Source organism: Oncorhynchus masou, chromosome 12 (genome assembly GCF_036934945.1).
Source record: "Oncorhynchus masou masou isolate Uvic2021 chromosome 12, UVic_Omas_1.1, whole genome shotgun sequence".
In the NCBI taxonomy this organism is placed as follows: Eukaryota; Metazoa; Chordata; class Actinopteri; order Salmoniformes; family Salmonidae; genus Oncorhynchus; species Oncorhynchus masou.
This window is the reverse complement of record NC_088223.1, coordinates 54,740,070-54,767,758: the sequence shown is the minus strand read 5'-3', so window position 1 is coordinate 54,767,758 and position 27,689 is coordinate 54,740,070. Positions and strand designations below refer to the sequence as shown.

At 40.4% G+C, this 27,689-nt stretch overlaps 2 protein-coding genes across 2 annotated transcripts; one reads left to right on the top strand and one right to left on the bottom strand.

Moving 5' to 3' along the window:
- Nucleotides 1-12,626: 12,626 nt before the first annotated feature.
- On the top strand, nt 12,627-14,535 carry LOC135549159 (P2Y purinoceptor 14-like). The gene is made up of 2 exons (XM_064979202.1): nt 12,627-12,665; nt 12,887-14,535. Exon 2 carries the CDS (start codon nt 12,900-12,902, stop codon nt 13,977-13,979), a length of 1,080 nt encoding a protein of 359 aa, XP_064835274.1. The 5' UTR covers nt 12,627-12,665; nt 12,887-12,899; the 3' UTR covers nt 13,980-14,535.
- Nucleotides 14,536-19,586: 5,051 nt separating this feature from the next.
- Nucleotides 19,587-24,333, bottom strand: LOC135549158 (V-set and immunoglobulin domain-containing protein 1-like). The gene is made up of 7 exons (XM_064979201.1): nt 24,116-24,333; nt 23,762-23,925; nt 22,490-22,694; nt 21,096-21,254; nt 20,879-20,995; nt 20,634-20,769; nt 19,587-20,530 (listed from the first exon to the last, which is right to left on the bottom strand). The coding sequence occupies exons 1-7, from the start codon at nt 24,174-24,176 to the stop codon at nt 20,380-20,382; spliced, it is 993 nt and encodes a 330-aa protein (XP_064835273.1). The 5' UTR covers nt 24,177-24,333; the 3' UTR covers nt 19,587-20,379.
- Between the last annotated feature and the right edge of the window lie 3,356 nt (nt 24,334-27,689).

Sequence of the window (27,689 nt, the reverse complement as noted above, 5' to 3'; positions counted from 1 at the left end):
TCAGAGACTTGTCCTGAAGCCACTCCTGCGTTGTCTTGGCTGTATGCTTAGGGTCAGTGTCCTGTTGGAAGGTGAACCTTTGCTCCAGTTTGAGGTCTTGAGTGCTCTGGAGCAGGTTTTCGTCAAGGATCTCTCTGAACTTTTCTCTGTTCATCTTTCCCTCGATCCTGACTAGTCTCCCAGTCCCTGCAACTGAAAAACAGCCCCACAGCATGATGCAGCCACCACCATGCTTCACCGTAGGGATGGTGCAAGGTTTCCTCCAGATGTGACGCTTGGCATTTAGGCCAAAGAGTTCAATCTTGGTTTCATCAGACCAGGGATTCTTGTTTCTCATGGTCAGAGTCCTTTAGGTGCCTTTTGGCAAACTCCAAGCGGGCTGTCATGTGCCTTTTACTGAGGAGTGGCTTTCATCTGACCACTCTACCATAAAGGCCTGATTGGTGGAGTACTGCAGAGATGGTTTTCCTTCTGGAAGGTTTTCCCATTTCCACAGAGGAACTCTGGAGCTCTGTCAGAGTGACCATCGGGTTCTTGGTCATCTCCCTGACCAAGGCCCTTCTCCCCCGATTGCTCAGTTTGGCCAGGCTGCCAGCTCTAGGAAGAGTCTTGGTGGTTCCAAACTTCTTCTATTTAAGAGTGATGGAGGCCACTGTGTTCTTGGGGACCTTCAATGCTGCAGACATTTTTGGTACCCTTCCCAAGATCTCCGCCTCAACACAATCCTGTCTCAGAGCTCTATGGACAACTGTGGGACCTTATATAGACAGATGTGTGCCTTTTCAAATCATGTCGAATCAATTGAATTTACCACAGGTGGACTCCAATCAAGTTGTAGAAACATCTCAATCTGAGCTCAATTTCAAGTATCATAGCAAAGGGTCTGAATATTTATGTAAATACGTATTTCTGTTTTGTATTTTCAATACATTTGCAAAAATTTCTAAAAGTGTTAAATAACATAATATGTTTTTTTTGAACAAATGTTTCATTTTGATGTTGGGTATTGTAGTGGTTAGATGTTGGAAGTAACTGAAAGGTTGCAAAAAATCCCTGTGACAAGGTACAAATTTCATTCTGCCCCTGAACAGGCAGTTAACCCACTGTTCCTAAGCCTTCATTGAAAATAAGAATTTGTTCTTAACTGACTTGTCTGGTTAAATAAAGGTAAAAAAAATAATACGGTTGGTAGCAACATGGAAAATCTTTGTGGAAATTGTTGCAGCTCAAGTCAAATACAAAATACACATTGCAATGCTATGTAGCTTGGACAACGCAACTACAACTATGGACCCTGACTTAACTTTCATTGTTAATTTGTTTATCTTTCATGGAAGATTCTTTATCCATAAAAGGAAATGGGCAACTGTACTTATTTAAGATATAATTTAAATATTAATTTGAAATGATCAGTGAATGTAAAAACAAAAAGCAATATGCACCATAAAAAGTTTTAAAAATTGAACATTATTTCCTGTCTGTTAAGTTTATGTATTTTTTGTATATTTCTGTTTTTTTGTGTTTAGGTTCAAGTAAAAAATAAATAATACACATTTAAAATAATACCAAAGACAATATCAGGTGTAAAGTAGCTAGTTAGCTGTTCAATCGTCTAAACATCCTGCAATATCAATTTAACGTCTCAAAATATGTTCAACCTGTATATGCCTCAGAGTGAGAAAGTCTTACATTCATAAATATATATATATAAACAAGATATATATATATATATATAACGACCCTTTTATAAGCTTGGAAATGTATAAACCCAGGGTCGTTAAATATACTTGAGGCAATGGGAAACGTTGCCCGTGCTACGTCAATGGCCCGCTCGGGGCATTCTGGGCGATTCTGAGACAAGGAGCGGTCCTGCAAGGATTGAATGGGGGTCTATTGGGCGCTAGCTCAAAACCCAAGATCAGCACGAATTTCGTCAACTACAAGTACAATATTACACATATTTTCCGAGATGTGAGATAATTAACTTGCTCTTTGTAATATCGTATCGCTTTGAAATCTCAAAATTACGTACTTTCTAGAAAAGAGGCACGTTTCTCGACACAGACACTGAATTTGAGAAGGGATTGCGTGACGATAGGTTTAACAATCACGTGACGCAGCATGACAACGTGAACGCGATTGGTCGACAGTCTACTGGGTGTGGCGTTACACAATCCTTCATTGGTTTCATATCTCCTTTCTAATATCAATTCAAGGGGCTTTATTGGCATGGGAAACACACACACTTCGAAACATTAAATGACACAGGGATAGAACATCCCTCAGAGATGCACAAAAACAATATAACATTAAAAATGGGTGAACCTTTCCTTTAAAATCACGAGTGGAACCTCTATCATTTTTGTCCTGTTTTGCCACTGCACTGTGAACGGCGGCACATTGAAGCATATGATTGGTCAAGTTATGTAAGGGCTCATGGGGATTGGATGCGTGTTTTAAAGAAACGCCCCTCGCGATTAGAGTAGCGTTTAATGGAGACAATGAAAACATTCTCTGCTGAGTTTATAACATTGCAAAAAGAGCAGCACGCTAGTGCTGTTTTATGTACAATGTTGTCAACAAAATGAGGTTGCTGTAACTTCCGTCCCTATTGCAGAATGCAGCCTTTTTACAGCATGTACTAAAGTCGATTTAATACACATTAACATTAGTCCCCTCGTTTCGAGATGGGCTTTTAGACTGTGACAATGAAAAGGCAGCAAACAGACCTATCAGTATGTTTTAGCAGGGAAGTTTTGCAGGGTGACCTGATTTGTAACTATGAAAATAATTATGTCCAACAGATTGTGATGTGAACCCAAGTGTACGTTTGATTCTAGAGGTTGGAAAATAAATAGACAAATATTTTGTTTAGGATGTAGTCTAGACATCAGGATATTTTATTATCTATTTACTTTATTTACCTGATCAGTTGGACAATTCTCATTCTTAATATTGGGTTAAAATATAGGGCAATTATTATTCCCTACATTTATTTTATTATTTCGCTTCTTCACAATTTTGACAGTGTAATTCCATATTTGAAATATGATATGCCTACTTGTGTCTTTGAAAATGAATCATATGAAGCTATGCATTTTTTTCAAATAAGCATTGGATAAAATGCTCCAGGACTCAGATATTATATTTGACATTTTAGTATTGTGCACATGCTAGGCAGAGATGGTAGGGGGACACAACTCATAAATGCATCATATTTTGTCTACGTAGAGTAAGATGGCAAGGATCTTCAACTGGTAGGCATAAACCACCAGAATGATTGATATTCATTCAATTTTTCTTGAAGTTTGGGTGATTTTGAGAAATTAGTTGTTATAAGAAGAACATTTTCAAACACACAGCACTTGGGAAACAGATCAGAGCTGGCCAACCCTCCCAGAGAGCAGGATTATCTTCCATCCTTACTGTAGTGGTGCCACTCCCTGGCACGTGTTGCCTACAAATTTACACCAGAGATTCTGAAAAAAGTATAAAATCACCCCCAAAATATGTAAAAAATGATATTAGCATACTTGATTTTTTGGGGGATGAAATTTCAAGTGACAAAGTCAACATATTTTGAGTGTTAAATTTAATGTTCAAAGGATCCTAAATACACCTGACCTGTGGTTTTAATTTTCCACCCTGCTCATTGGCCTAAGCCATATCAAAATACATAGAATTGCAGGAAATAAGCTTTAAAATAGTAAAAAACGTCCCTGCAGTACAGTTGACAACCATTGCTATAAATGCTAAAAAAAAAAAAATCTTACTGAAGCATACGTTGCATTCAAAGATTCAGACCCGAGACATTTTTCACATTTTGTCTCCATTAAAATGTACTACATAATTTTTTCCCATGTTTTTACTTTGTCATTATGGGGTATTGTTTAAAAGACGGAAAAAAATATCCAATACATTTTAGAATAAGGCTGTAACTTGACCAATCATATGCTTCAATGTGCCGCCGTTCACAGTGCAGTGGCAAAACAGGACAAAAATGATAGAGGTTCCACTCGTGATTTTAAAGGAAAGGTTCACCCATTTTTAATGTTATATTGTTTTTGTGCATCTCTGAGGGATGTTCTATCCCTGTGTCATTTAATGTTTCGAAGTGTGTGTGTTTCCCATGCCAATAAAGCCCCTTGAATTGATATTAGAAAGGAGATATGAAACCAATGAAGGATTGTGTAACGCCACACCCAGTAGACTGTCGACCAATCGCGTTCACGTTGTCATGCTGCGTCACGTGATTGTTAAACCTATCGTCACGCAATCCCTTCTCAAATTCAGTGTCTGTGTCGAGAAACGTGCCTCTTTTCTAGAAAGTACGTAATTTTGAGATTTCAAAGCGATACGATATTACAAAGAGCAAGTTAATTATCTCACATCTCGGAAAATATGTGTAATCTTGTACTTGTAGTTGACGAAATTCGTGCTGATCTTGGGTTTTGAGCTAGCGCCCAATAGACCCCCATTCAATCCTTGCAGGACCGCTCCTTGTCTCAGAATCGCCCAGAATGCCCCGAGCGGGCCATTGACGTAGCACGGGCAACGTTTCCCATTGCCTCAAGTATATATATTGTAACGACCCTGGGTTTATACATTTCCAAGCTTATAAACCCAGGGTCGTTATATATATATATATATAAATATATATATATATATATTTATGCCTTTGTGAATGTAAGACTTTCTCACTCTGAGGCATATACAGGTTGAACATGGTGAGACGCCTAAATTGATATTGCAGGATGTTTAGAAGATTGAACAGCTAACTAGCTACTTTACATGCTGATATTGTCTTTGGTATTATTTTAAATGTGTATTATTTATTTTTTACTATGAACACAATAAACACAAAAAAACAGAAATATACAAACAAGAGTACATAAACTTAACAGACAGGGGTATTACATATCAAGATAAATGTTCAATTTGTTAAATACTTTTTATGGTGCATATTGCTTTTTGTTTTTACATTCACTGATCATTTCAAATTAATATTTAAATTATATCTTAAATAATGTGAAGAGTTCTCTGCCCATTTCCTTTTATGGATAAAGAATCTTCCATGAAAGATAAACAAATTAACAATGAAAGTTAAGTCAGGGTCCATATAAGTTGGGTCTTTGGTGTGTAGTTGCGTTGTCCAGCCAGCTACATAGCATTGCAATGTGTATTTTGTAGTTGACTTGAGCTGCAACAATTTCCACAAAGATTTTCCATGTTGCTACCAACCGTATTATTTTTTTACCTTTATTTAACCAGACAAGTCAGTTAAGAACAAATTCTTATTTTCAATGAAGGCTTAGGAACAGTGGGTTAACTGCCTGTTCAGGGGCAGAATGACAGATTTGTACCTTGTCAGCTCAGGGATTTGAACTTGCAACCTTTCAGTTACTAGTCCAACACTCTAACCACTAGGCTACCCTGCCGCCCCAACATCAAAATGAAACATTTGTTCAAAAAATATTGTTCCCACATATTAGTGTTATTTAACACTGGAATTTAAAGAAATTAGTGGTTTTGGATGGATTTTTCTTTTACATTTCTGGTGCAGATACTAGGTTTTCAAAATGATTTGGGCGCAGTTGAAAAGTTAACACACTGGATTAATTAAAAAAAGAAAACCAGTACTTTAAAAATAAAACCAGTACTTTTTGATGTGTGAGACATGAGGGGTGGTGTGTCAGTGTGAGAAGAGTGTCAAATGCGTGTGTCTTATTGCCTATGTGTGACAATTGGCAGCTCTAACATTTGATAACCAAATTATGCATTTATGTAGTATCATTATTGTTTGAGATTATTGGCTATTTCTCTCTCCCTGTAGAAAATCAGACATACATACATACATACATACATACATACATACATACATACATACATACATACATACATACATACATACATACATACATACATACATACATACATACAGTGCCTTGCGAAAGTATTCGGCCCCCTTGAACTTTGCGATCTTTTGCCACATTTCAGGCTTCAAACATAAAGATATAAAACTGTATTTTTTTGTGAAGAATCAACAACAAGTGGGACACAATCATGAAGTGGAGCGACATTTATTGGATATTTCAAACTTTTTTAACAAATCAAAAACTGAAAAATTGGGCGTGCAAAATTATTCAGCCCCCTTAAGTTAATACTTTGTAGCACCACCTTTTGCTGCGATTACAGCTGTAAGTTGCTTGGGGTATGTCTCTATCAGTTTTGCACATCGAGAGACTGAAAGTTTTTCCCATTCCTCCTTGCAAAACAGCTCGAGCTCAGTGAGGTTGGATGGAGAGTATTTGTGAACAGCAGTTTTCAGTTCTTTCCACAGATTCTCGATTGGATTCAGGTCTTGACTTTGACTTGGCCATTCTAACACCTGGATATGTTTATTTTTGAACCATTCCATTGTAGATTTTGCTTTATGTTTTGGATCATTGTCTTGTTGGAAGACAAATCTCCGTCCCAGTCTCAGGTCTTTTGCAGACTCCATCAGGTTTTCTTCCAGAATGGTCCTGTATTTGGCTCCATCCATCTTCCCATCAATTTTAACCATCTTCCCTGTCCCTGCTGAAGAAAAGCAGTCCCAAACCATGATGCTGCCACCACCATGTTTGACAGTGGGGATGTTGTGTTCAGGGTGATGAGCTGTGCGTTACGCCGAACATAACGTTTTGCATTGTTGCCAAAAAGTTCAATTTTGGTTTCATCTGACCAGAGCACCTTCTTCCACATGTTTGGTGTGTCTCCCAGGTGGCTTGTGGCAAACTTTAAACAACACTTTTTATGGATATCTTTAAGAAATGGCTTTCTTCTTGCCACTCTTCCATAAAGGCCAGATTTGTACAATATATGACTGATTGTTGTCCTATGGACAGAGTCTCCCACCTCAGCTGTAGATCTCTGCAGTTCATCCAGAGTGATCATGGGCCTCTTGGCTGCATCTCTGATCAGTCTTCTCCTTGTATGAGCTGAAAGTTTAGAGGGACGGCCAGGTCTTGGTAGATTTGCAGTGGTCTGATACTCCTTCCATTTCAATATTATCGCTTGCACAGTGCTCCTTGGGATGTTTAAAGCTTGAGATCCTCACTGAACTTCTGGGGAGAGTTTGCTGCACTGAAAGTAAAGGGGCTGAATAATTTTGCAAGCCCAATTCTTCAGTTTTTGATTTGTTAAAAAAGTTTAAAATATCCAATAAATGTTGTTCCACTTCATGATTGTGTCCCACTTGTTGTTGATTCTTCACAAAAAAATACAGTTTTTATATCTTTATGTTTGAAGCCTGAAATGTGGCAAAAGTTCGCAAAGTTCAATGGGGCCGAATACTTTCGCAAGGCACTGTACATACTACGTTACCCCCCTGCTGGCCAATCCTAACCAAAGCCGACCAGGATCACAGGCTAAAGTCAATGGTCAATCATATCATCAAAGTCAACTGTACTGTGATTTATATTAATATGAACAATCTTCCATGCCATGTACCATCATCTGAAAATAAATACTCAGGTCAGGCATTAGCATAATGGATGACTGGTGGATCACATTTAGCCATGGGCTGAGGTTTTGTATGAGTGCTACTACTAACATTAGCAGTCATTGCCTGTATTTATTTCCATGAGTGTGTAAAATGTCACGTTTCTGATGATAAATACCTTACAGATCTTTGAACTGTCTTTATCAATATACAAATGTTTGACTTCTTTTTAATATTTTGGAATTTGCAATAAAATATTGAAAAGTAATTTTGTACTCATTATCCCAGACAAATGTAATAATTTGTATTTTCACACATATTTTTTTTCTCTTGTCCTTTGAGCATAATACTGTACATTTGACCTTTTGGAATTACCAATGAGTTTATAAACACACCATATACTGTAAGGGCAGGGAACATACAATAAGAAGAAACTCCCATTTACAGTTTTTTGGAAACTCCATAAGGGATCTAATTCGGCGCGAAACAGGATTTGAAATACAATCATGGTGTTTAAGAGAATTAGAGAGGAAACCACACCAAAGGAAAAGGGATCCAATTTGGCTACATAGGACTAATAGTGTTTCCAAGCATTTCCGGGTTAGGGCTCCCAGTCTCTGGCAAGGGGTTATGACACTGACACTTACAGTGGGGCAAAAAAGTAGTTAGTCAGCCACCAATTGTGCAAGTTCTCCCACTTAAAAAGATGAGAGAGGCCTGTAATTTTCATCATAGGTACACTTCAACTATGACAGACAAAATTAGAAAAAAAAATCAGAAAATCACATTGTAGGATTTTTAATGAATTTATTTGCAAATTATGGTGGAAAATAAGTATAAGATAAAGACATGTCACTCTCGGCCTGACTAATATAGCTATGCTCTGTGGCCACAATAACCTGAAGTTCTGTTTTCTCCGGATGGCGTGTTTGCACAGCTGCATGCACTGCTACATGAAACCAGGCCCACCTCAGACATTTACTGTTCCTTTTAATGTTTGTGAAACCAAAAAGGGTTGCAGATTGTTGACATGTGTATGTCATACTTTGTAAAGAACTGAAGGAGGGGGTACCTTGAACAGCTTTAAATAGGATGAAGAGTTTCCCTGACAATGTGACCAGACAAAACACTACAGGTACCACAGATTGACACAGGAGGGTGGTAATAATGGTAGACAATAAACAAACAGTTAAATTAGTTATTGGGGTGGTGTATTGATTTGGTATCACGAACAATCCCACTGCCATCCGCTGTGGGTGTATCAGTGCTGTGCTTTGGTGTGTAGCTTGAGCTGTGAACAGGTTGAATCCTCAGCCACAGTCCACATGGATGCTACAGTAGACTACACACCAGCACAGATGCAGCTTGCTCCATTGTCTCAGATTCCAAATGATAAATGCCACCCGATGCCAATGCATCCAGAATTTCAGAAGACGAATGTGCAGAGAAACATTTCTTAAAACACCTTGATATATGAGGTGGCTTCACCTCTTCTGAATGAACTGAGAAGCAAAGTTGCAATGCACCATCGATAACATAGACGTATCTGATTACTTATCTCTGCGATAGGTGGCTTGGAGTTTTAGCATGTGGGTTGTGAGAGTGTGCTTTTGCAGGCTGCTAAAGCATATAATTTCCTGTTCTATAAGTTTGTTTTTCAATGTGGTTTGATAATTCAGTATAAAGTTCATACAGTAATGTACCGTCAGCAGAATCAAGCTCTCCCACACAGTTTGTTGACTCTCTGACCTGTGTCACGAACCGGCCAATACAGTAATGTACCGTCAGCAGAATCAAGCCCCCACACAGGTTGTTGACTCTCTGACCTGTGTCACGAACCGGCCAATACAGTAATGTACCGTCAGCAGAATTAAGCCCCCCACACAGGTTGTTGACTCTCTGACCTGTGTCACGAACCAGCTAGTACAGTAATGTACCGTCAGCAGAATCAAGCCCCCCACACAGGTTGTTGACTCTCTGACCTGTGTCACGAACCAGCTAATACAGTAATGTACCGTCCCCCCACACAGGTTGTTGACTCTCTGACCTGTGTCACGAACCAGAATCAAGCCCCCCCCCACACAGGTTGTTGACTCTCTGACCTGTGTCACCAGTAATGTACCGTCAGCAGAATCAAGCCCCCACACAGGTTGTTGACCAATACAGTAATGTACCGTCAGCAGAATCAAGCCCCCCACACAGGTTGTTGACTCTCTGACCTGTGTCACGAACCAGCCAATACAGTAATGTACCGTCAGCAGAATCAAGCCCCCCACACAGGTTGTTGACTCTCTGACCTGTGTCACGAACCAGCTAATACAGTAATGTACCGTCAGCAGAATCAAGCCCCCCACACAGGTTGTTGACTCTCTAACCTGTGTCACGAACCGGCTCGAAGGGAGGCAATGTGGAGATAAGGAATAACATAATATATTTATAAACTGAAGTAAACTAAATACAAATAACAATGGTGTGTGTCTGTAGTCGGTATGCATAAATGTGATAATGAGGGGTGTTGAACGGTGCCAACGCAAACAAACAAAACAGACACAAAAAGGCCACAACCAAAATCTTTCAGTGTGTCTGCATGGAGAGAGTCTCCTCAATGAATGGGGAAGAGGTGTATTTATCCTGGGACACACCCGAGCACAGGTGTGTTCTTGGGTCATTAGCTAACGATCCTCTCGGCTCCGCACACCGACATCCTATTAAGCATTATGAGAACACAGCGACACGTTGGTAAGGATTAACTGAGCTGGGCTTGGGTCATTGATAAGTAATTGTCTCAACGCAGCCTTATACTGCTGTGAAAGGATCCAGGAACTCAAATGATTTGGGTGGATCCCATGCTCCTTATAAAACAAGCTTTTTTCCAGGATGGTCACTGTAGGGCCAAGAGTTTTTCAAAACGTTTTTCCTGATGAAACAGATAATTGGGTCATGTGAAAAGAGTGCCCTATATATTTTCTGTAAGGTTAGTGTGGTGAGGGGTCTGAGGTTTTTCATTGACAGGAAGTGAGACTATCTTGAACACATCCTGCTGCTACATCCTGTAGCAAGACACTAAAGAGTCATAGATTAGTTTCTAATGATATACAGTGCATTCGGAGAGTATTCAGACTGCATTAAATAAAATATGAATATAAGGCCCCACAGTTGACAGTGCATGTCAGAGCAAAAACCAAGCCATGAGGTCAAAGGAATTGTCCGTAGAGCTCCTAAATAGGATTGTGTCGAGGCACAGATCTGGGAAGGGTACCAAAACATTTCTGGAGCATTGAAGGTTCCACAGTGTCCTCCATCATTCTTAAATGGAAGAAGTTTGGAACCACCAAGACTCTTCCTAGAGCTGGCCGCCAGGCCAAACTGAGCATTCGTGGAGAAGGGCCTTGGTAAGGGAGGTGAGCAAGAACCTGATAGTCACTCTGACAGTGCTCCAGAGTTCCTCTGTGAAGATGGAAGAACCTTCCAGAAGGACCACCATCTATAGATCACCATGAGAAACAAGAATCTCTGGTCTGATGAAACCAAATTGAACTCTTTGGCCTGAATGCCAAGTATCACATCTGGAGGAAACCTATACTTATATAAATGTTTTTTATTTGTGATTCATTTGCAATATTATCTAAAAACCTGTTTTTGCTTTGTCGTTATAGGGTATTGTATTGATGAGAGAAAAAAACGATTGAATCAATTTTTAGAACAAGGCTAAAATGTAACAAAATGTGGAAAAAGTGAAGGGGTCTGAATATTTTCCTAATGCCCTGTAGATTGAATACAAAACCTCCACTTGTTTTCTTGCTAACTAAAAACTCAGAGAGTGGATGGAATGGGAGTGGTTGTCTCCATAGGACTCCATAAGTGCACATAGCAGTTAACTGCAAGTTGTTTTTAAATGACGAACCAGATAAATTATACATATTTTTTGGTCATGAAAGGACAATAAACCTTCATCATTCATTATGTCCGAAAGTTTATGAATTCCTTGTTCAGGCCATTGTTCAATAATAATAGGTATCCAGGTCTGTATTGAGTGGGCGGTGATTGGTCCAAACTGAGTACGGCAAAACTTAGGAGATAAGGCAGAGAATAGTACATATTGCAATGTAAATGGTGCCACTATATTTTCCTCTAGGTCCAACGAAGGAAGACATTTTTCTTGATAAAACCATTTCTTAAATGCACTAGAGACAAAGCATACAACTGTCACGTCCTGACCTTAGTTCATTTTTTATGTCTCTTTTTTGGTTTGGTCAGGGCGTGAGTTGGGGTGGGCATTCTATGTTGTTCATTCTATGTTTTGTTCTGTGTGGTGTATTTCTATGTGTTTGGCCTGGCATGGTTCCCAATCAGAGGCAGCTGTCAATAGTTGTCTCTGATTGAGAACCATACTTAGGTAGCCTGTTCCCACCTGTGTTTGTGGATAGTTATTTTCTGTCTCTGTACCAGACAGAACTGTTTCGTGTTGGTCTATTTTTGTTATTTTGTCTTAGTGTTCTGAGTTAAAATAAATATTAACATGGACACTTACCACTTTGCGTTTTGGTCCGATCTTGACTACTCCTCATCAGATGAAGAGGATCGTTGCAATAACCTGAAGTTGAGTAAACCTAGACCCCCCCCCCCTCCAAGACCTTTGGGTTGCTGGAGTGTAGTAATTTTAATGTTGTGACGTTTCCCTTTCCGTATAAAATTCAAGACTGAACTTTGAATCTTTTCCCAGTAATCTAATGGTGTGGGCAAATTAAAAGTAATGCAAGAAGTAATCATCTATTTTTCCAAAAATATCTGTAATCTGATTACAATATTTATTGTCTGCACAACGCTTATTTGTACTCCATAGACCCAGGAGCAGTACATCATAACCTCATATAGTCCCCAAAACAATGAAGTCAAGACAATGTTGGTTTTTCTTTCAAATATTAATCCTCCTCATCTATCTAGAGATCAACGTCGTGACAGGGCCCTCAGAACTGTCTGTCTCATTTTCCCTTCGCTGAAAGCTTTGAGATTGAGGAAGCAACATAAGCTGTCTTTACAGGGATGATTTGATGGTTGACTCACGTCACATCTCAGTATTTCCTTGATGGGACATGGTTCTGTCAAAAGCACTGCTCATGCACAGGAACTCATTCATTTCAGTCTGAGACTGAGTGGAGCGGAGGGCAGAGCAGCTACCCATGTAAGTTCTTGTTTTCTGGTTGTAATAACATGGCTTGATAGTTTATTCAGACTTCAATCAACACAGCATAACATAACAAATATTGCAACTTTCATACAGTTTGTTTGTTTGATTTGATTATACTTTTTCTTACATTGAAATAAATAAATTGTATGCATGGTGTTTATAAAACACTGTCTTTGAAATATATGGGTTTTAATTCAACTTTTGCCTTTCTTTAGTTGATTGATCAGCATGTGTCGTCCGTGTGATTCAGCTTGTGTCTCGGCCTTTGGGACTAGATTGAATACCACCGTTAGTGGGACGATGATGGAACTAGGGGTTAACACCAGTGGGGTTGATGTAACCGGCAACTGTGAGATCCATGACGGCATCCTGTCTCCTGCCTTACCCATTCTCTACTCAATAATCTGCTTCTTCGGCCTGGTCAGCAACACCATGACCATATTTGTGTTCTTCCTGAAGAAGCACTCCGACTCATCTATGGCTGTGTACCTGAGACACCTGGCCATAGCTGACTTCCTGTTGGTGCTGTGTCTGCCTATGCGGGTCTATTACCACAACAGCCAGGGCCCCTTCTACATCTGCAAGGTGCTGGGCATCTTCTTCTACGTCAACATGTATGCCAGCATCCTGTTCCTCAGCCTGATCAGTCTGGATCGCTACCTGAAGATCATCAAGCCTGTGTGGGTTCTGAGAATCCACAGGGTGCGGTGGAGCCACCGGGCGTCCTTCTCGGTGTGGGCAAGCCTGATCCTGGGCATGTCTCTGTTCTTCCTCAGGAATGACATGCAGCAACCCTGTGAAAAGATCTGCTTCCACTTCCACCATAAAGGTCTCCTAGGGGGCCTGGCCAACCTCACCATGGTGGCCTTCTTCTGTGCCATCTTCATCCTCTTCCTCTGCTTCTACGCCAGCATAACCACCAAGGTGAGGACCATGTCCTTAGGGAACCTGGACCCCAAGGCCCAGCGGAAGAAGAGCAGGGTGGTCCGGAAGACTTTTGTGGTGCCGGTGATCTTCACACTGTGCTTCCTGCCATACCACCTGGTGCGAGTGCCCTACGTGTTGGCCCAAATGGATCTGATTCAGGCCCTGGACAGTAAGCAGATTCTTCACATCCTCAATGAGCTCACTCTGCTCATGTCCTCCCTCAACAGCTGTCTGGACCCCATAATCTACTACTTCCTGTCTTGCACCTATAGGAGGACTATCCTCTGTGCCCTGCAGGGGCAGTTCAAGACCATGTATGCTGTTAACAGTAGACGCAACAGTAGACGCATCAGTATTAATCAATCTTTTACAGAGATATAGAGCTATCTAAGGCAGAGTTTTTAACATTTTGCACAAAGGGGTTAAAAATCTATTTAGATTAGTAACTGAGAAATGATGTATAATGTACAATACATGTTAATCCTGTTGATACTATTGACTCTATAAAATAAAGTATAGAAGGGTATTACTGAATGTACATTATGAAAGATTAATATATATATATATGAACTCTTGTTATCAGGTTCTTACTGGCCTTTGTAGATATAATTGTGGGTCCAGTAAGAATGGTGTTTGTATAAGTATCTGTACAGTCTGTTATTTGAGTATATTACTCACACTTATGGTGACCTTAGGTTGTCATGGTTAAAAGGGCATTATAAACCAGGTGGTTCGAGCCCTGACGGGTGATGCTGATTGGCTGAAAGCCGTGGTATGCCACGGATATGTCCCCAAAAAAAGGTTTATTGTCACAACCTCTGTCTGAAAACGTATGAATTCAATGAAGTACTAACAAAAGCTGTAATGGCCATGTTGTGTCAGTCTTGTACACTTAAAAAAAAAAAAAAATTCTGCCATGAGATCAATAAATGTATATTTCCACACAATAGAGAGACTTGAAGTTTATTTATGTGGATATTTGCCTTTTACAGTTGCAAAAGTGAAGTACTGATTAAGTTCACCAAAGTTCATTTCATTTGAAGTTCATGAGGGATTGTCTCATAACACTGAGACTTTTATTTTCTTGCTTTCAAAACATTTCTGTTAAATGTATATTAAATGATAATAGAGTACTGATCAATTTAAGTAAGCATTTGAGAAGTATGTATAGAAGAGGCAGTATATTATCAAACTTTTAAGTAGTCTAAGCCAATCACTGTCAGGATTCACTCAGTTATTCAGTAATTTATCAAATAAATTATGGGTTGAATTATTTAGTTTTATCACCTACTGCACAAAAACAGGCTGGGCTTCGACTAACAGCATAGATTGATCACAGAGAAGCGGAGGAGCAGAGGAAAGAGTGAAATACCTGTTGTTCAAAGCCAGAAGCTCACTTTGATGATATCACTGTCACTGGTGGATGATCAGCAGCCTTTCATTAAAGAGAACAAAGCCATTTCCAGTCTTTATCTTGGATAAATACTGTTTTGGTGCGTATTTAGGCTTATTGCATTTGGATGAGTTGACCTTGCCGTACAATACCTGAAGTAACAATGTCCAAAGCTGACAAACATATTTTTTTTGTCATTTGAATAATAGCTTGTAAATTATCCTTTGTGTGACATTTCAAACCGATTCTTATCCTTTTTAATCAAGGCAGTGCACAGACCTTTCAGGGGGTAGGTGCTCAAAATAAAAACACTTTCATATTCCTAAAATATCAACTGCCTCTGTAGCGATGTATTTTTATTTTGAAGAAAAGGGCTATTTATTTGTACAATACACTCATTACAAATTGTAAGCCTCCTAAAGACATGATTGACAGGGGAAAGAGGGTGGGCTTTCAGCTTGTCATTGTTGATAATTGATGTTAACCTGCTAGTTAGCTAGCTTGATTTTTTTATTTTTTTGTACTGGTTGTGATTTATCCTCGATGTTCTTAAATTCTTCAATAATAATTTTATAATGTAACATTCATAATCTTCTAACTCATGATATATGACTTGCTGGCAAGTGGCTTGTATTGATATTTTAGTATTCTGGTGGTCAGCGCCAGTAGACGACCTGTGTTGCTGCTGCCCTGACACATGACGCAACTCCCGAATGAAGAAGGCATGGAGTTGAGTCAGAGGGTCGTTGATGAAGACGCACCTCTGTCTTTCTGCCTCTCTCTGCTGCGTTTATTAGCCAACCAGACCAGGTATTGATGATGCTATTTAATCTAGCGTTATCAAGTGTTAATAAAATATTATGCTGATGTGGCAGTACTGCTGATATTTAAACTAGGAAGCTGGCTAGTTGCAAAGGGTCGGAAACTTTCCGGTAAATTTCCGTATATTTTCCGAAATTTTTTAATGGAAAGTTTGCTTAAATTCATCAAAAAAGTTAGCTTATAACAGTTAACCTTTTTTTGTGGGATACACATAAGGCAATTCTAGGTCTTGTGGCATATTTTGGTTAAACTATCCTCAAAAATTCCCAATTTGGCCCTCAAACCATCACAGTCACCTAATAATCCCCAGTTTACAATTGGCTCATTCATCCCCCTCCTCTCCCCTGTAACTACTCCCCAGGTCGTTGCTACAAATGAGAACCTGTTCTCAGTCAATTTACCTGGTAAAATAACAGATAAATAAAAATACATTTTAAAAAAAATCTATGGAATTGCAACCCTCTACATGCACAGTGCATTCTTCCATCACATGTGCAGCTGATTCTCAAGATCTTGCACACTAATGAGATGCTGTTGAGCCCACACTACTACACTGTCTGAGCCAAGGACTACATTCTTTCTGGTAAGTTTTGATGACAATACTGGGTGGGGTGGATATATGACAATTTTTTTGTTAACTAGTAAATAGTAGCCTACAGCAAAGTGTGTATAAATCATTTAGAACTTGTTAACAATTTCTGCTAGTTAGTTTATGCTACCATGTGGGCTTTAGCTTGCTTGAGCCTGCTAACTGAGGAATGTTAATTCACCTGTTTCCATACATGTTTCATTTAAAAATATACATCTTACAAAGGAGTTGTTTAATCTAACTGCTTAACTATTTATCTGTATATGGAATTGTATTTGTTTTTTCTCTAATTTTTTTCTAACGTTTACAGGAAAATGCCACGGGTGTCACGCCCTGTCCTTAGATATCTCTGTTTTTCTATATATTTTGTTTAGGTCAGGGTGTGACTAGGGTGGGTACTTTAGTTTTTGTATGTCTAGGGGGTTTTGTATGTCTATGTTGGCCTGATATGGTTCCCAATCAGAGAGAGATGTTTATCGTTGTCTCTGATTGGGGATCATATTTAGGTAGCCATTTTCCTCATTTGTGTTGTGGGATCTTGTCTATGTATAGTTGCCTTAGTGCACATCAGTAGCGTCACGTTTCGTTTGGTTGTTTGTTGTTTTGTTCAGTGAGTTTCGATTTATTAAAATTATGTGGAACTTTACTCACGCTGCGCCTTGGTCTCACTCATACGACAATATTGACAACGGGCACTATCAGATGTGTGGAGACATTTCACTGCAGGTAATGTAGAAGGAAAGCTGTGTACATTTGCAAATACTGTGCCAAATCATATGTGAAGAATGCAACAAAGATGCAGAATCATCTGGCCAAGTGCATTAAGTTCCCTCAGCGCTCACAACAAGCAGCCTCTGACAAAAGTCCCTCTACTTCTATTCAAGGTGAAAATGATGAATCAGACACCTTATCAATAGCAACAGCTCATGGTCCTCTTGGAATCAGAAGTTTTTTGACTCAATGGAGGAACGTAGTCAGAGAAATGCTGATGAATGTCTTGCTCGAGCTGTGTGTGAAACTGGTTCACATCTGATGCTCACAGGCCATGTGTATTGGAAGAAATTTCTGAATGTTCTTCACCCAGCATACACCCCTCCAACCAGACATGCTTTATCTACTAATTTGCTGGATGCAGAGTTCAACAGAGTTCAAGTGAAGGTCAAGAAAATCATAGAGAAAGCAGACTGTATTGTAATCATCTCTGATGGGTGGTCGAATGTTCGTGGGCAAGGAATAATTAACTTCATCATCTCCACCCCTCAAACCAGTATTCTGCTAGAGCACAGACACAAGAGATGACAAACATGTCTCTACATTGTAGATGTGCTGAAGGCAGTCATCAATGAGCCCATACACGCCGCAGCGTGCATTTTGGACCCCAAGTATGCTGGCAAGAGCATCCTGTCTGGTGCAGAGATCAACGAGGTCTATGGTGTTATCACTACCATGTCTCCCCACCTTGGCCTGGATGAGGCCAAGGTTCTTGGCAGTCTGGCGAAATACACTTCCAAGCAAGGGCTTTGGGATGGAGATGCAATATGGCAGTCGTGCCAACATAGGACTGAGGCTCTTTCCCCTGTTGCCTCCCTCATCCTCCAAATCCCACCATCATCAGCCGCCTCAGAGCGCATCTGGTCCTTGTTTGGGAACACACACACCAAAGCATGCAACAGGTTGACCAACACAAGGGTGGAAAATTGGTGGCCATCCGGGCAAATTTGAGGCTTTTTGAGCCTGACAACGAGCCATCCTCAACAAGGTTGGAAAGTGACAGTGAAGATGAGGCCTCAGAGTCTGATGTTCAAGAGGTGGACATTGAGGAGGTTCAGGGAGAAGACATGGAAGCCTGAGAGGAAGACAACTAAAGCTTTAGTTTCTAGACTATCATTTTCCAGATGTATGTTGAAAATGTTTTCTCATTCAATATTCCCTTTCTTTTGTTGTTCAGTGAAATCATCCCATGTGAAGAGTCAACTCATTGTGTTCAGAACGATGACAAAAACTGTATACAAAAAACATACAGTTCCTTCAGAAAGTATTCATAACCCTTGACCTTTTCACCCATCAGACTATCCTCAATTTAAACTTGTATTTACTAATATGTTGTTACATCCTGAATTCAACATTTATTAAATGTATTATTTTTCTCGCCCATCAAGACACAATACTGCATAATGACAAAGTGAAAACATGTTTTTAGACATTTCTACAAATGTATTGAAAATTAAATATCTAATTTACATAAGTATTCACACCCCTCAAAATTCTTCAAACTCTGTCAAATGGTTGTTTATCATCGCAAGACAACCATTCTCAGGTCATAGATTTCCAAGTAGATTTATGTCAAAACTAACACAGCCACTCAGGAACATTCACTGTCTTCTTGGGAAGCAACTCCAGTGTAGATTTGGCCTTGTGTTTTAGGTTATTGTCCTGCTGAAAGGTGAACTCATCTCCCAGTGTCTGGTGGAAAGCAGACTGAACCAGGTTTACCTCTAGGATTTTGCCTGTGCGTAACTCCATTACGTTTATTTTTTATCCTGAAAAACTTCCCAGTCCTTAACAATTACAAGCATACCCATATCACAACGCTGCAACTTTGGTTTTTAGATGTGTTTTTTTTTGTATCCAGTCGGATAAGCACTCCAAACCACCTACCCAATGCTTGGAGGATTCTGCGTGGTCCTAATGCACACCGTTGTGTCCCCCCCATGATAAAACTGAGTGGGACAAAAGTTACATATCCCCCCATCCCCAGTGAAAGTTGCATCCCTGCCATAACATGATACAGCCATTCAATACATTTCAGCTTTTCATTTTGTATTCATTTGTAAAAATTCCCTAAAACATCATTGCACTTTGACATTATGGGGTACTGTGTGTAGGCCAGTGACCTAACAAAAATCTAAATTTAATCAATTTTAAATTCAGGCTGTAACACAACTAAATGTGGAAAAAGTTAAGGGGTGTGAATAGTTTCTGAATGAACTGTATATATACTACCCCCTGAAAGGGCACTTGGCGAGTGGGAGGGCAAAGGGGCAGGTGCCCCTTTAACAAAAATGTATCTTATCTGTGTATGTATCTGGCTCTAATGTCAGTTAATTTTCCTGTGATTTTGTTAGTAGTGACATCACTCCTGGCCTTTCAGCTCCCTCTACTGGTCATTAACACTGGCATAATATTTGACAACAATGTTTTTCCTTTCTGTTCGGGCCAATTTTCTGGAGTATCCATCTGTACGCATCAGAGACTTAAAGGTCCACACTCCTCTATTTTCATGCATATCTGAATCGTGACTGTGGGATCAGATGGACTCTGTACTCACACAGCTCTGTCTCTCTCCTGATAATGAAAAAGGTGAAGGATTAACAGAACATTAACACGGAGCTCTATTCTAGTCTTTTACACCATTAGTTTTCTCCATGGGCTCATTCTTCGAAATGTATTTCTTGGAGACAGCAGCAAGGTGTTAAGGTCAAGTGGTAGAGGCCACCTCTGATTGGCTGTGCTACTCTCATGTTGCTCTCCTCAGGTTGCCTGGAAAGGCCACAGGGAGTCATCACAGTCATTTCAGACCAAACATATCAGGATGTACCCCAAGTCATTCCAGACCATGTGTATATCTACATTAGTAATTAAACACTTGTCTCAGTTATGCAAAATTGAATTTGTATTTTTTTTCTTCCAGAAAGCATGGATGAGCATTGGTTAGATTTGTCACAATGAATATGAAATGGGAATAAACATTTTGTCAGGGAATGGGTGGATTACCACATTAATCAGGGTGTAGAGTGATTTGTAATTTTTTGGTGTGTGAAATCAAGACAATTGGAATTCCTTATATCACATAAAACAAATATGAACCATTACTTAAATTGTGACTTAAAAAGAAAACATTATACAAAAACCCAAACGTCAGTGGAGCATTGTTTTTCAGAGTAGTGATGTCACCCCAGAAGCATGTCAGGCCTCTCCTAAGCTTCGGCCCGCTCTCCGTCAGCGTCAGAATGGACGTGGCTGTTTGTTGCCATGGGAACCCCTCCGGAGGTCACATAGGCTTGATGGTCACTCCCCCTGGTAGGGACGCCTTCATACGCCACTGTGGCCGAACTCTTAGGGATGGCTCTGGCGGGGGAAAAGGAAACTGTCGGTAAAACACTGCACCACACATTTGAATTGTATTGTGTGTGAATGCGTTAAAAGTGCAGCACAAATCATAATCACTCACTGCATCTCTGTTGCCTTTGAAGCCTTGTATTTCTGCTTCTTCATGGAGTGTGTCATGAACCAGATAATAAGGATAATAAGGACAGCACCAAGAAGTGCTCCAATGACTGCACCAGCAATGGCTCCATCACCTAGCTCTGTTAATGGTGGGTTATTGGTAAGATTAGTTACAGCAGTGTGTTTAAAGATTATATAGCCACATTCAATAAAAGTTGAAACAACAGTATACGTATATATTACCCATACCATGGCTGAGCTCCACGGTGCAACTAGCAGATCCTACAGCGTTAGAGGCACTGCAACAATACTCTCCAAACTCAAACTGGGATATGTTTCGGAAATACAAGGATCCTATATTCGGATCTGAAAAGAAAGAGAAAGAACACAAGTCTAGCAAAAGCATTCTAATGAATCAGAGAACAACAGAGTGATAGGGAATGTGTGTTACAGTATGGCAACCCACCAGGGTTCCCCATTACAGGTGTCTTGGTCTTGTCCTGATCCACTCTGATCCAGGTATAGGTGGGGGTGGGGCTTCCCCGCTCACTGTGGCAGGTGAGGGTAACCAGGTGACCAGACTCCACATCACCATGGACAGCACAGAAGGGCACAGATGGCCTCTCTTACAGACCATGTAATAGAGAGAGAGAGAGAGTTAAGCTTACGTAATATGCTGCAAGCTGGACCCAGTTGATCCAACTACCGGCAATCAGAGAAAGTGCCCAAATGGTATGGCCAAGTTAGACATAAAAGTCAACACTTTGCCCTGGACCAGTAGCTAGCTATTTAAAATAATGACTTTATTATTCCGGTGGGGACATTTTGGTTGCGGCTCTATTCATAGATAAAAAAATATGATCAAACATAGACAAAGAACATATGCAATATATACAGGTAGAAAAGGGCAGTTCATGAGCGATCAATGATGAATCTGTACGTTATACACCATACACTGCAGAACACTCTGTCAACTACAAATTCAACTGTAGGCCAGCGCTCTGGTCCTACTTGGGGTTTTTAACACTCAGGATTTGGTCGTACTAGGTACCATTGACGTTGGAACGCCGAACACTGGATGATTGATTGATACGAGTCGTTACAGTGGTACATTCATGCATGAGCATTCTAGTGAAGCTGGATGTCATCGCCCTGAGTGTTTCTTATGCTTTGCAATGGTGACAAAGGTGGCAATGTACTGTACACAATGATACCGGCAGGGTTTACTGTGACGAAGATGAGGAATCTATACAACAGACATGACCAATTAAGACAATGATATATTGGTAAGATGAGCAGCCATTGCTACAGTCAAATGTGTATATAAACACAGCATGAGAAACAAAAAGGCCAAGACCATTTCCATGGTCAGACTGAATACCGCGTATTACCTTCACCATAATGCTTCACTACAACCTCTCTGCTTTACCAAACTGGGAATCATTCATTTCATCTGAAAAAGTCATGTGTCTCTCCAGTCTATTCCTGAGGAGTACGAGACATGTCGGAAGACGGTCTTGTACTCCGGTGTTCCTGTTCTAATTTCTGACACTGACAATGAAGATACTAGTCTGCTCCAGTTCCCATGGAAACTACTGTGGACACTGAGGCCTGCAAGGTTGGCCTGGTAGCTCTGTGGATGAGTGGAATCACAGAAGGCATGTAATTCAACGATCACCAAACTCAGACTAGGAAAAACAGTGAAACTATTTCATAGATCTGCTCGTGTGTTGTGGTGACACTGAAATAGGAAGAAGATTTACTTCTATTCAATTATTAAATGTGACATCATTGTATTCATTTATGAAGTAAACCATGACTAATTTCAAAGCATTTGACCAAATGTAAAACAGAACTTACCAAGAATGTTGACAATGACAGTGGCCTCAGTCTTCCCATTGACATCAGGGAAGTTGTGGACTTCGCAGGTGTAGGCCCCTGCATCTGACACTTGCATGTTGCTTATTGTTATTGAGGCATTGCTAGTAGCTGGATAGGTGGGAGCATTCAACCTGCCCTCATACGGTTTCGAAATAACGTCCTCTCCTGACTGAGAGTAATACACCTAGAAAGTAACAGCAAGAATGTCTTAGAGCTGACATAAAAACAACCACGGGACAACCAACAGATTTCGTGCTGATATTTCAGAGACCTACTCATTCTACAGAATCAAGTTACAATACGGCAGGAAAGTCGGAGCAACCACAAGTGTTAGTGAGACTGCGTGACGTGAGGATTCTGAGGCCTGAGGTTCTGCTCTACTGTAACACTGCCTCTGGTAAGAGGGCAGGGAGCCACTTGTGCTCTGGTGACTGTGCTTTTTTTTTTTTGTCGTTCCAAGGTGTGTCACAAAATGGGCGCTCAAGAGCAAACACCATATTGAATAGTACCTGCCTTGGCTTTTATGAAAATACGGAAGCACAGCAATCAAGAGCGACGATGTACTGTTTGTGATTGAGGGGAGGTCCAGAATGAACTGCACTTCTTAATTTATTGTACTTTATGTGATGATTTGAGAGCTGCACTGTTTGATAAAATGTTGCAAAGATAACAGGAACTGTTCCCGAATTAGAAAAACTTTAATGGTTATTGAGGAAAGAAGTGTTCCTGGTTGCAAATTGTATCTCCAGCTTGGAAGACAAGATCAGTTGTATATTTGAAATGTTTTTGATTTGTTCTCTCAATAGTTTTTCACTGCTGCATGAACGTATGGTTATATACTGTATATGTATGTGTGCACATATAGACATAATGATTTTATTTTGCTACAGAAAATACAGTGTCTGATATGCCCATGTGGGCATCCAGAAGATGCATGACACTGTACTTATAAAACAAATCAAATCATTGATCCTTGTGGGAAGTCATGCTATCCAACAGCATGCCCAGCAACTGCAATGACTCTCCTGAACTTCCATGTATACCCGAAAGCAGTTTGATCACACATTTTCAAATTCAGACATCTCTGTAAATCCCTGTAAGTACCATAACATTGCCTTTAGCACTCTTGTCCATGAACAGAACAATATCCTTTGGCGCACTAGGTGTGTCAAACGGTCCAGGTGACATTGAGGACACAGAGGGAGTGTGACCATGTGCAACATAGGACATAGTAACGTCATACCTACATACCTGCTGTGGCATATTAGAGGTTTTGGCAACAAAAATCCACTGGATGATGATGTTGCTGGTGTTCTGCACGGTGGTAACAAACGTGCACTGGAGAAGAGCACTTTCACCGTTTGTCACGTTCATAAACTTCTCGGGAACCGTCACTGTGATTAAATGCCCACATCCTAGAAAAAAAAGAGGTTGTTAAATTTTTTTTTAAAACACATGTTGTTTTTACTTTTATGAGTATTTTCCTCTGCTTGAACATGATCCTTTAATCTCAAATATGTAAGGCCAAGATATATACAGTAGGTACACAATACTTCATCATTATTGTTTCAAAAAAGTATAACACAGGAACGTATAGTTACTCACCCATCATGCTGAACAGCAGCGCCATTCTCAGTGTAGGGGACATTTTAAAGGAAATGTTCATGTGTCTTTCAATAAGCCAGTCGAGAGCGTTATCGTAGCAGTACCTGAAAAGCCCTCACCTTTCTCAGTCCTTACCTATCAACTAAGGAGTAATGGGCAATGGCCAGGCAGAGTGTACTGTATTAGCCCGTGGTGACACTGTAGTAGTGTTCAGGCTGATTTTGTGCCTGTAGGTATCATGGTGGTGTTTGCACAACCATATTTGCCATATCACCTAGACAGGGCGGGACCACTCTCTGACTGTTATCTTTCAAAATGAGGATTTGCATTTACAAATGACTGCTATTTGTTCATACTTCAATGTTTAGACTTACAGGCAGGCCATGATGTCTGTGCTAAAGAATATATAACACAATTTAATTTATGTTTTTGCACTTTGCACCATACTGTACTACACATTACAGTATACCTTCTTGATTCTGTCTGTTAACCTTATTCCAACGGCCCACTATGTATTGACAATGACTGTTCCAGTAATTCATTATTTAGTATTTGGCCTGATGGTCATCTCTCCCTCTTCTATGCTCTAAATGTACCTTGTAATTCATTCTGGGTCAGGGCTTCTGAAAAAGGAATTAACGTAATGTAATCTCTACTTGGTTTTTATCACCTGCCCTGAGGAAGTGTGAGCCAGAGCACTACAATACCCTGCTTATCTTTGGGGAGTTCACTCCCTGGCACTGCCGCTGAGTTATAAAAGACTGTTTTGCCTGTGTCACTCTGCTCGTGCTAAGTGATCGACACGGCGGTAGGGGGGACAATGAATCAAGTATAATTAATTATGCATAATTACAATAAAGTGACATAAGAAATGAATGATGTGGAAATGTTGATCAGCAGTGACTAAACTTTCAGAGGGAAAACAGGGAAGGGGGATGTAGAGGGAGGTGTGGAGAATGGAGGTGGTGTTGAGGAAGGTCAGAGGGAAAACAGGGAAGGGGGATGTAGAGGGAGATGTGGAGAATGGAGGTGGTGTGGAGGAAGGTCAGAGGGTAAACAGGGAAGGGGGATGTAGAAGGAGATGTGGAGAATCAAGGTGGTGTTGAGGGAGGTCAGAGGGTAAACAGGGAAGGGGGATGTAGAGGGAGATGTGGAGAATGGAGGTGGTGTTGAGGAAGGGGAGTGGGAGGAAATCAAGTCATTGGGCACAGAGCTCATTTACAGTACCCGTTAAAAATTTGGACACACCTACCCATTCAAGCGTATTTCTTTATTTGTACTATCTCTACATTGTAGAATAATAGTGAAGACCTCAAAACTATGAAATAACACATATGGAATCATGTAGTAACTAGAAAAGTGTTAAACAAATCAAAACGTATTTTATATTTGAGATTCTTCAAAGTAGCCACCCTTTGCTTGATGACAGCTTTGTACACTCTTGGCATTCTCTCAACCAGCTTCATGAGGAGGTCACCTGCAATGCATTTCAATTAACCGATGTGCCTTGTTAATTTGTGTAATTTCTTTCCTTCTTAATGCGTTTGAGCCAATCAGTTGTGTTGTGACAAGCTAGGTGTGGTAAACAGAAGATAGCCCTATTTGGTAAAAGACCAAGTGCATATTATAGTAAAAACAACTCAAATAAGCAAAGAGAAACGACAGTCCGTTATTACTTTAAGATATGAAGGTCAGTCAATGAGAAAAATGTCAAGAACTTTGAAAGTTTCTTCAAGTGCAGTTGTAAAAACTGGCTCTCATGAGGACCGCCACATGAAAGGAAGACCCAGAGTTACCTCTGCTGCGGAGGATAAATTAATTTGAGTTAACTGCACCTCAGATTGCACCCCAAATAACTACTTCACAGAGTTCAAGTAACAGACACATCCCAACATCAACTGTTCAGAGGAGACTGCATGAATCAGGCCTTCATGGATGATTTCTGCAAAGAAACCACTACTAAAGGACACCAATAATAAGAAGAGACTTGCTTGGGCCAAGAAACATGAGCAATGGACATGTCTTTGTGAGATGCAGAGTAGGTGAACGGATGATCTCCTCATGTGTGGTTCCAACCATAAAGCATGTAGGAGTAAGTGGGATGGTGTTGGGGTTGCTTTGGTGGTGACACTGTCTGTGATTTATTTAGAATTCAAGGCACACTTAACTAGCATGGCTACCACATCATTCTGCAGCGATACGCCATCCCATCTGGTTTGTGTTTAGTGGGACTATCATTTGTTTTTCAATAGGACAATGACCCAAAACACACCTTCAGGCTGTGTAAGGGCTATTTGACCAAGGAGAATGATGGAGTGCTGCATCAGATGACCTGGCCTCCATAATCATCAGACCTCAATCAAATTGATAATAATGGCGCTGGAGGAGATGGCTGCCGATTTACGGTCCCGTAACCAATTGTGGTACAAAACAAGTGGTGGCGGTCTATGTGTATTTATAAACAACAGTTTGTGCACGAAATCTAAGGAACTCTCAAGGTTTTTCTCGCCTGAGGTCGAGAATCTCATGATAAGCTGTAGACCACACTATTTACCAAGAGAGTTTTCATCTATATTCTTCGTAGCTGTCTATTTACCACCACAAACCAATGTTGGAACTAAGACCATACTCAATGTGCTGTATATGGCCATAAGCAAATAGGAAAACACTCATCCAGAGGCGGTGCTCCTATTGGCCAGGGACTTTAATGCAGGGAGACTTAAATCCGTTTTACCTCATTTCTACCAGCATGTTAAATGTGCAACCAGAGGGAAAAAAACTCAGGACCACATTTACTCCACACAGAGACCCATACAATGCTCTACCTCACCCTCCATTTGGCAAATCTGACCATAACTCTATCCTCCTGATCCCTGCTTACAAGCAAAAATGAAAGCAGGAAGCACCAGTAACTCGGTCAATTAGAAGTGGTCAAATGAAGCAGATGCTAAGCTACAGGACTGTTTTGCTAGCACAGACTGGAATATGTTCCAGGATTCTTCCGATGGCATTGAGGAGTACACCACATCAGTCACTGGCTTCATCAATAAGTGCATTGATGACGTCATCCCCACAGTGACCATATGGATTACAGGCAACATCAACACTGAGCTAAAGGGTAGAGCTGCCGCTTTCAAGGAGTGGAACTCTAACCTGGAAGCTTATAAGAAATCCCGCTATGCCCTCTGACGAACCATCAAACAGGCAAAGCATCAATACAGGACTATGATTGAATTGTGCTACACCGGCTCCGACGCTCATCGGATGTGGCAGGGCTTGCAAACTATTAAAGACTACAAAGCGAAGCACAGCTGCGAGCTGCCCAATGACACAAGCCTACCAGACAAACTAAATTACTTCTATGCTTGCTTCGAGGCAAGTAACACTGAAACATGCATGAGAGCATCAGCTGTTCCGGATGACTGTGTGATCACGCTCTCCATAGCCGATGTGAGTAAGACCTTTAAACAGGTCAACATTCACAAGGCTGCAGGGCCAGACGGATTACCACGACGTGTACTCAGAGCATGCGGTGAACAACTGGCAAGTGTCTTCACTGACATTTTCAACCTGT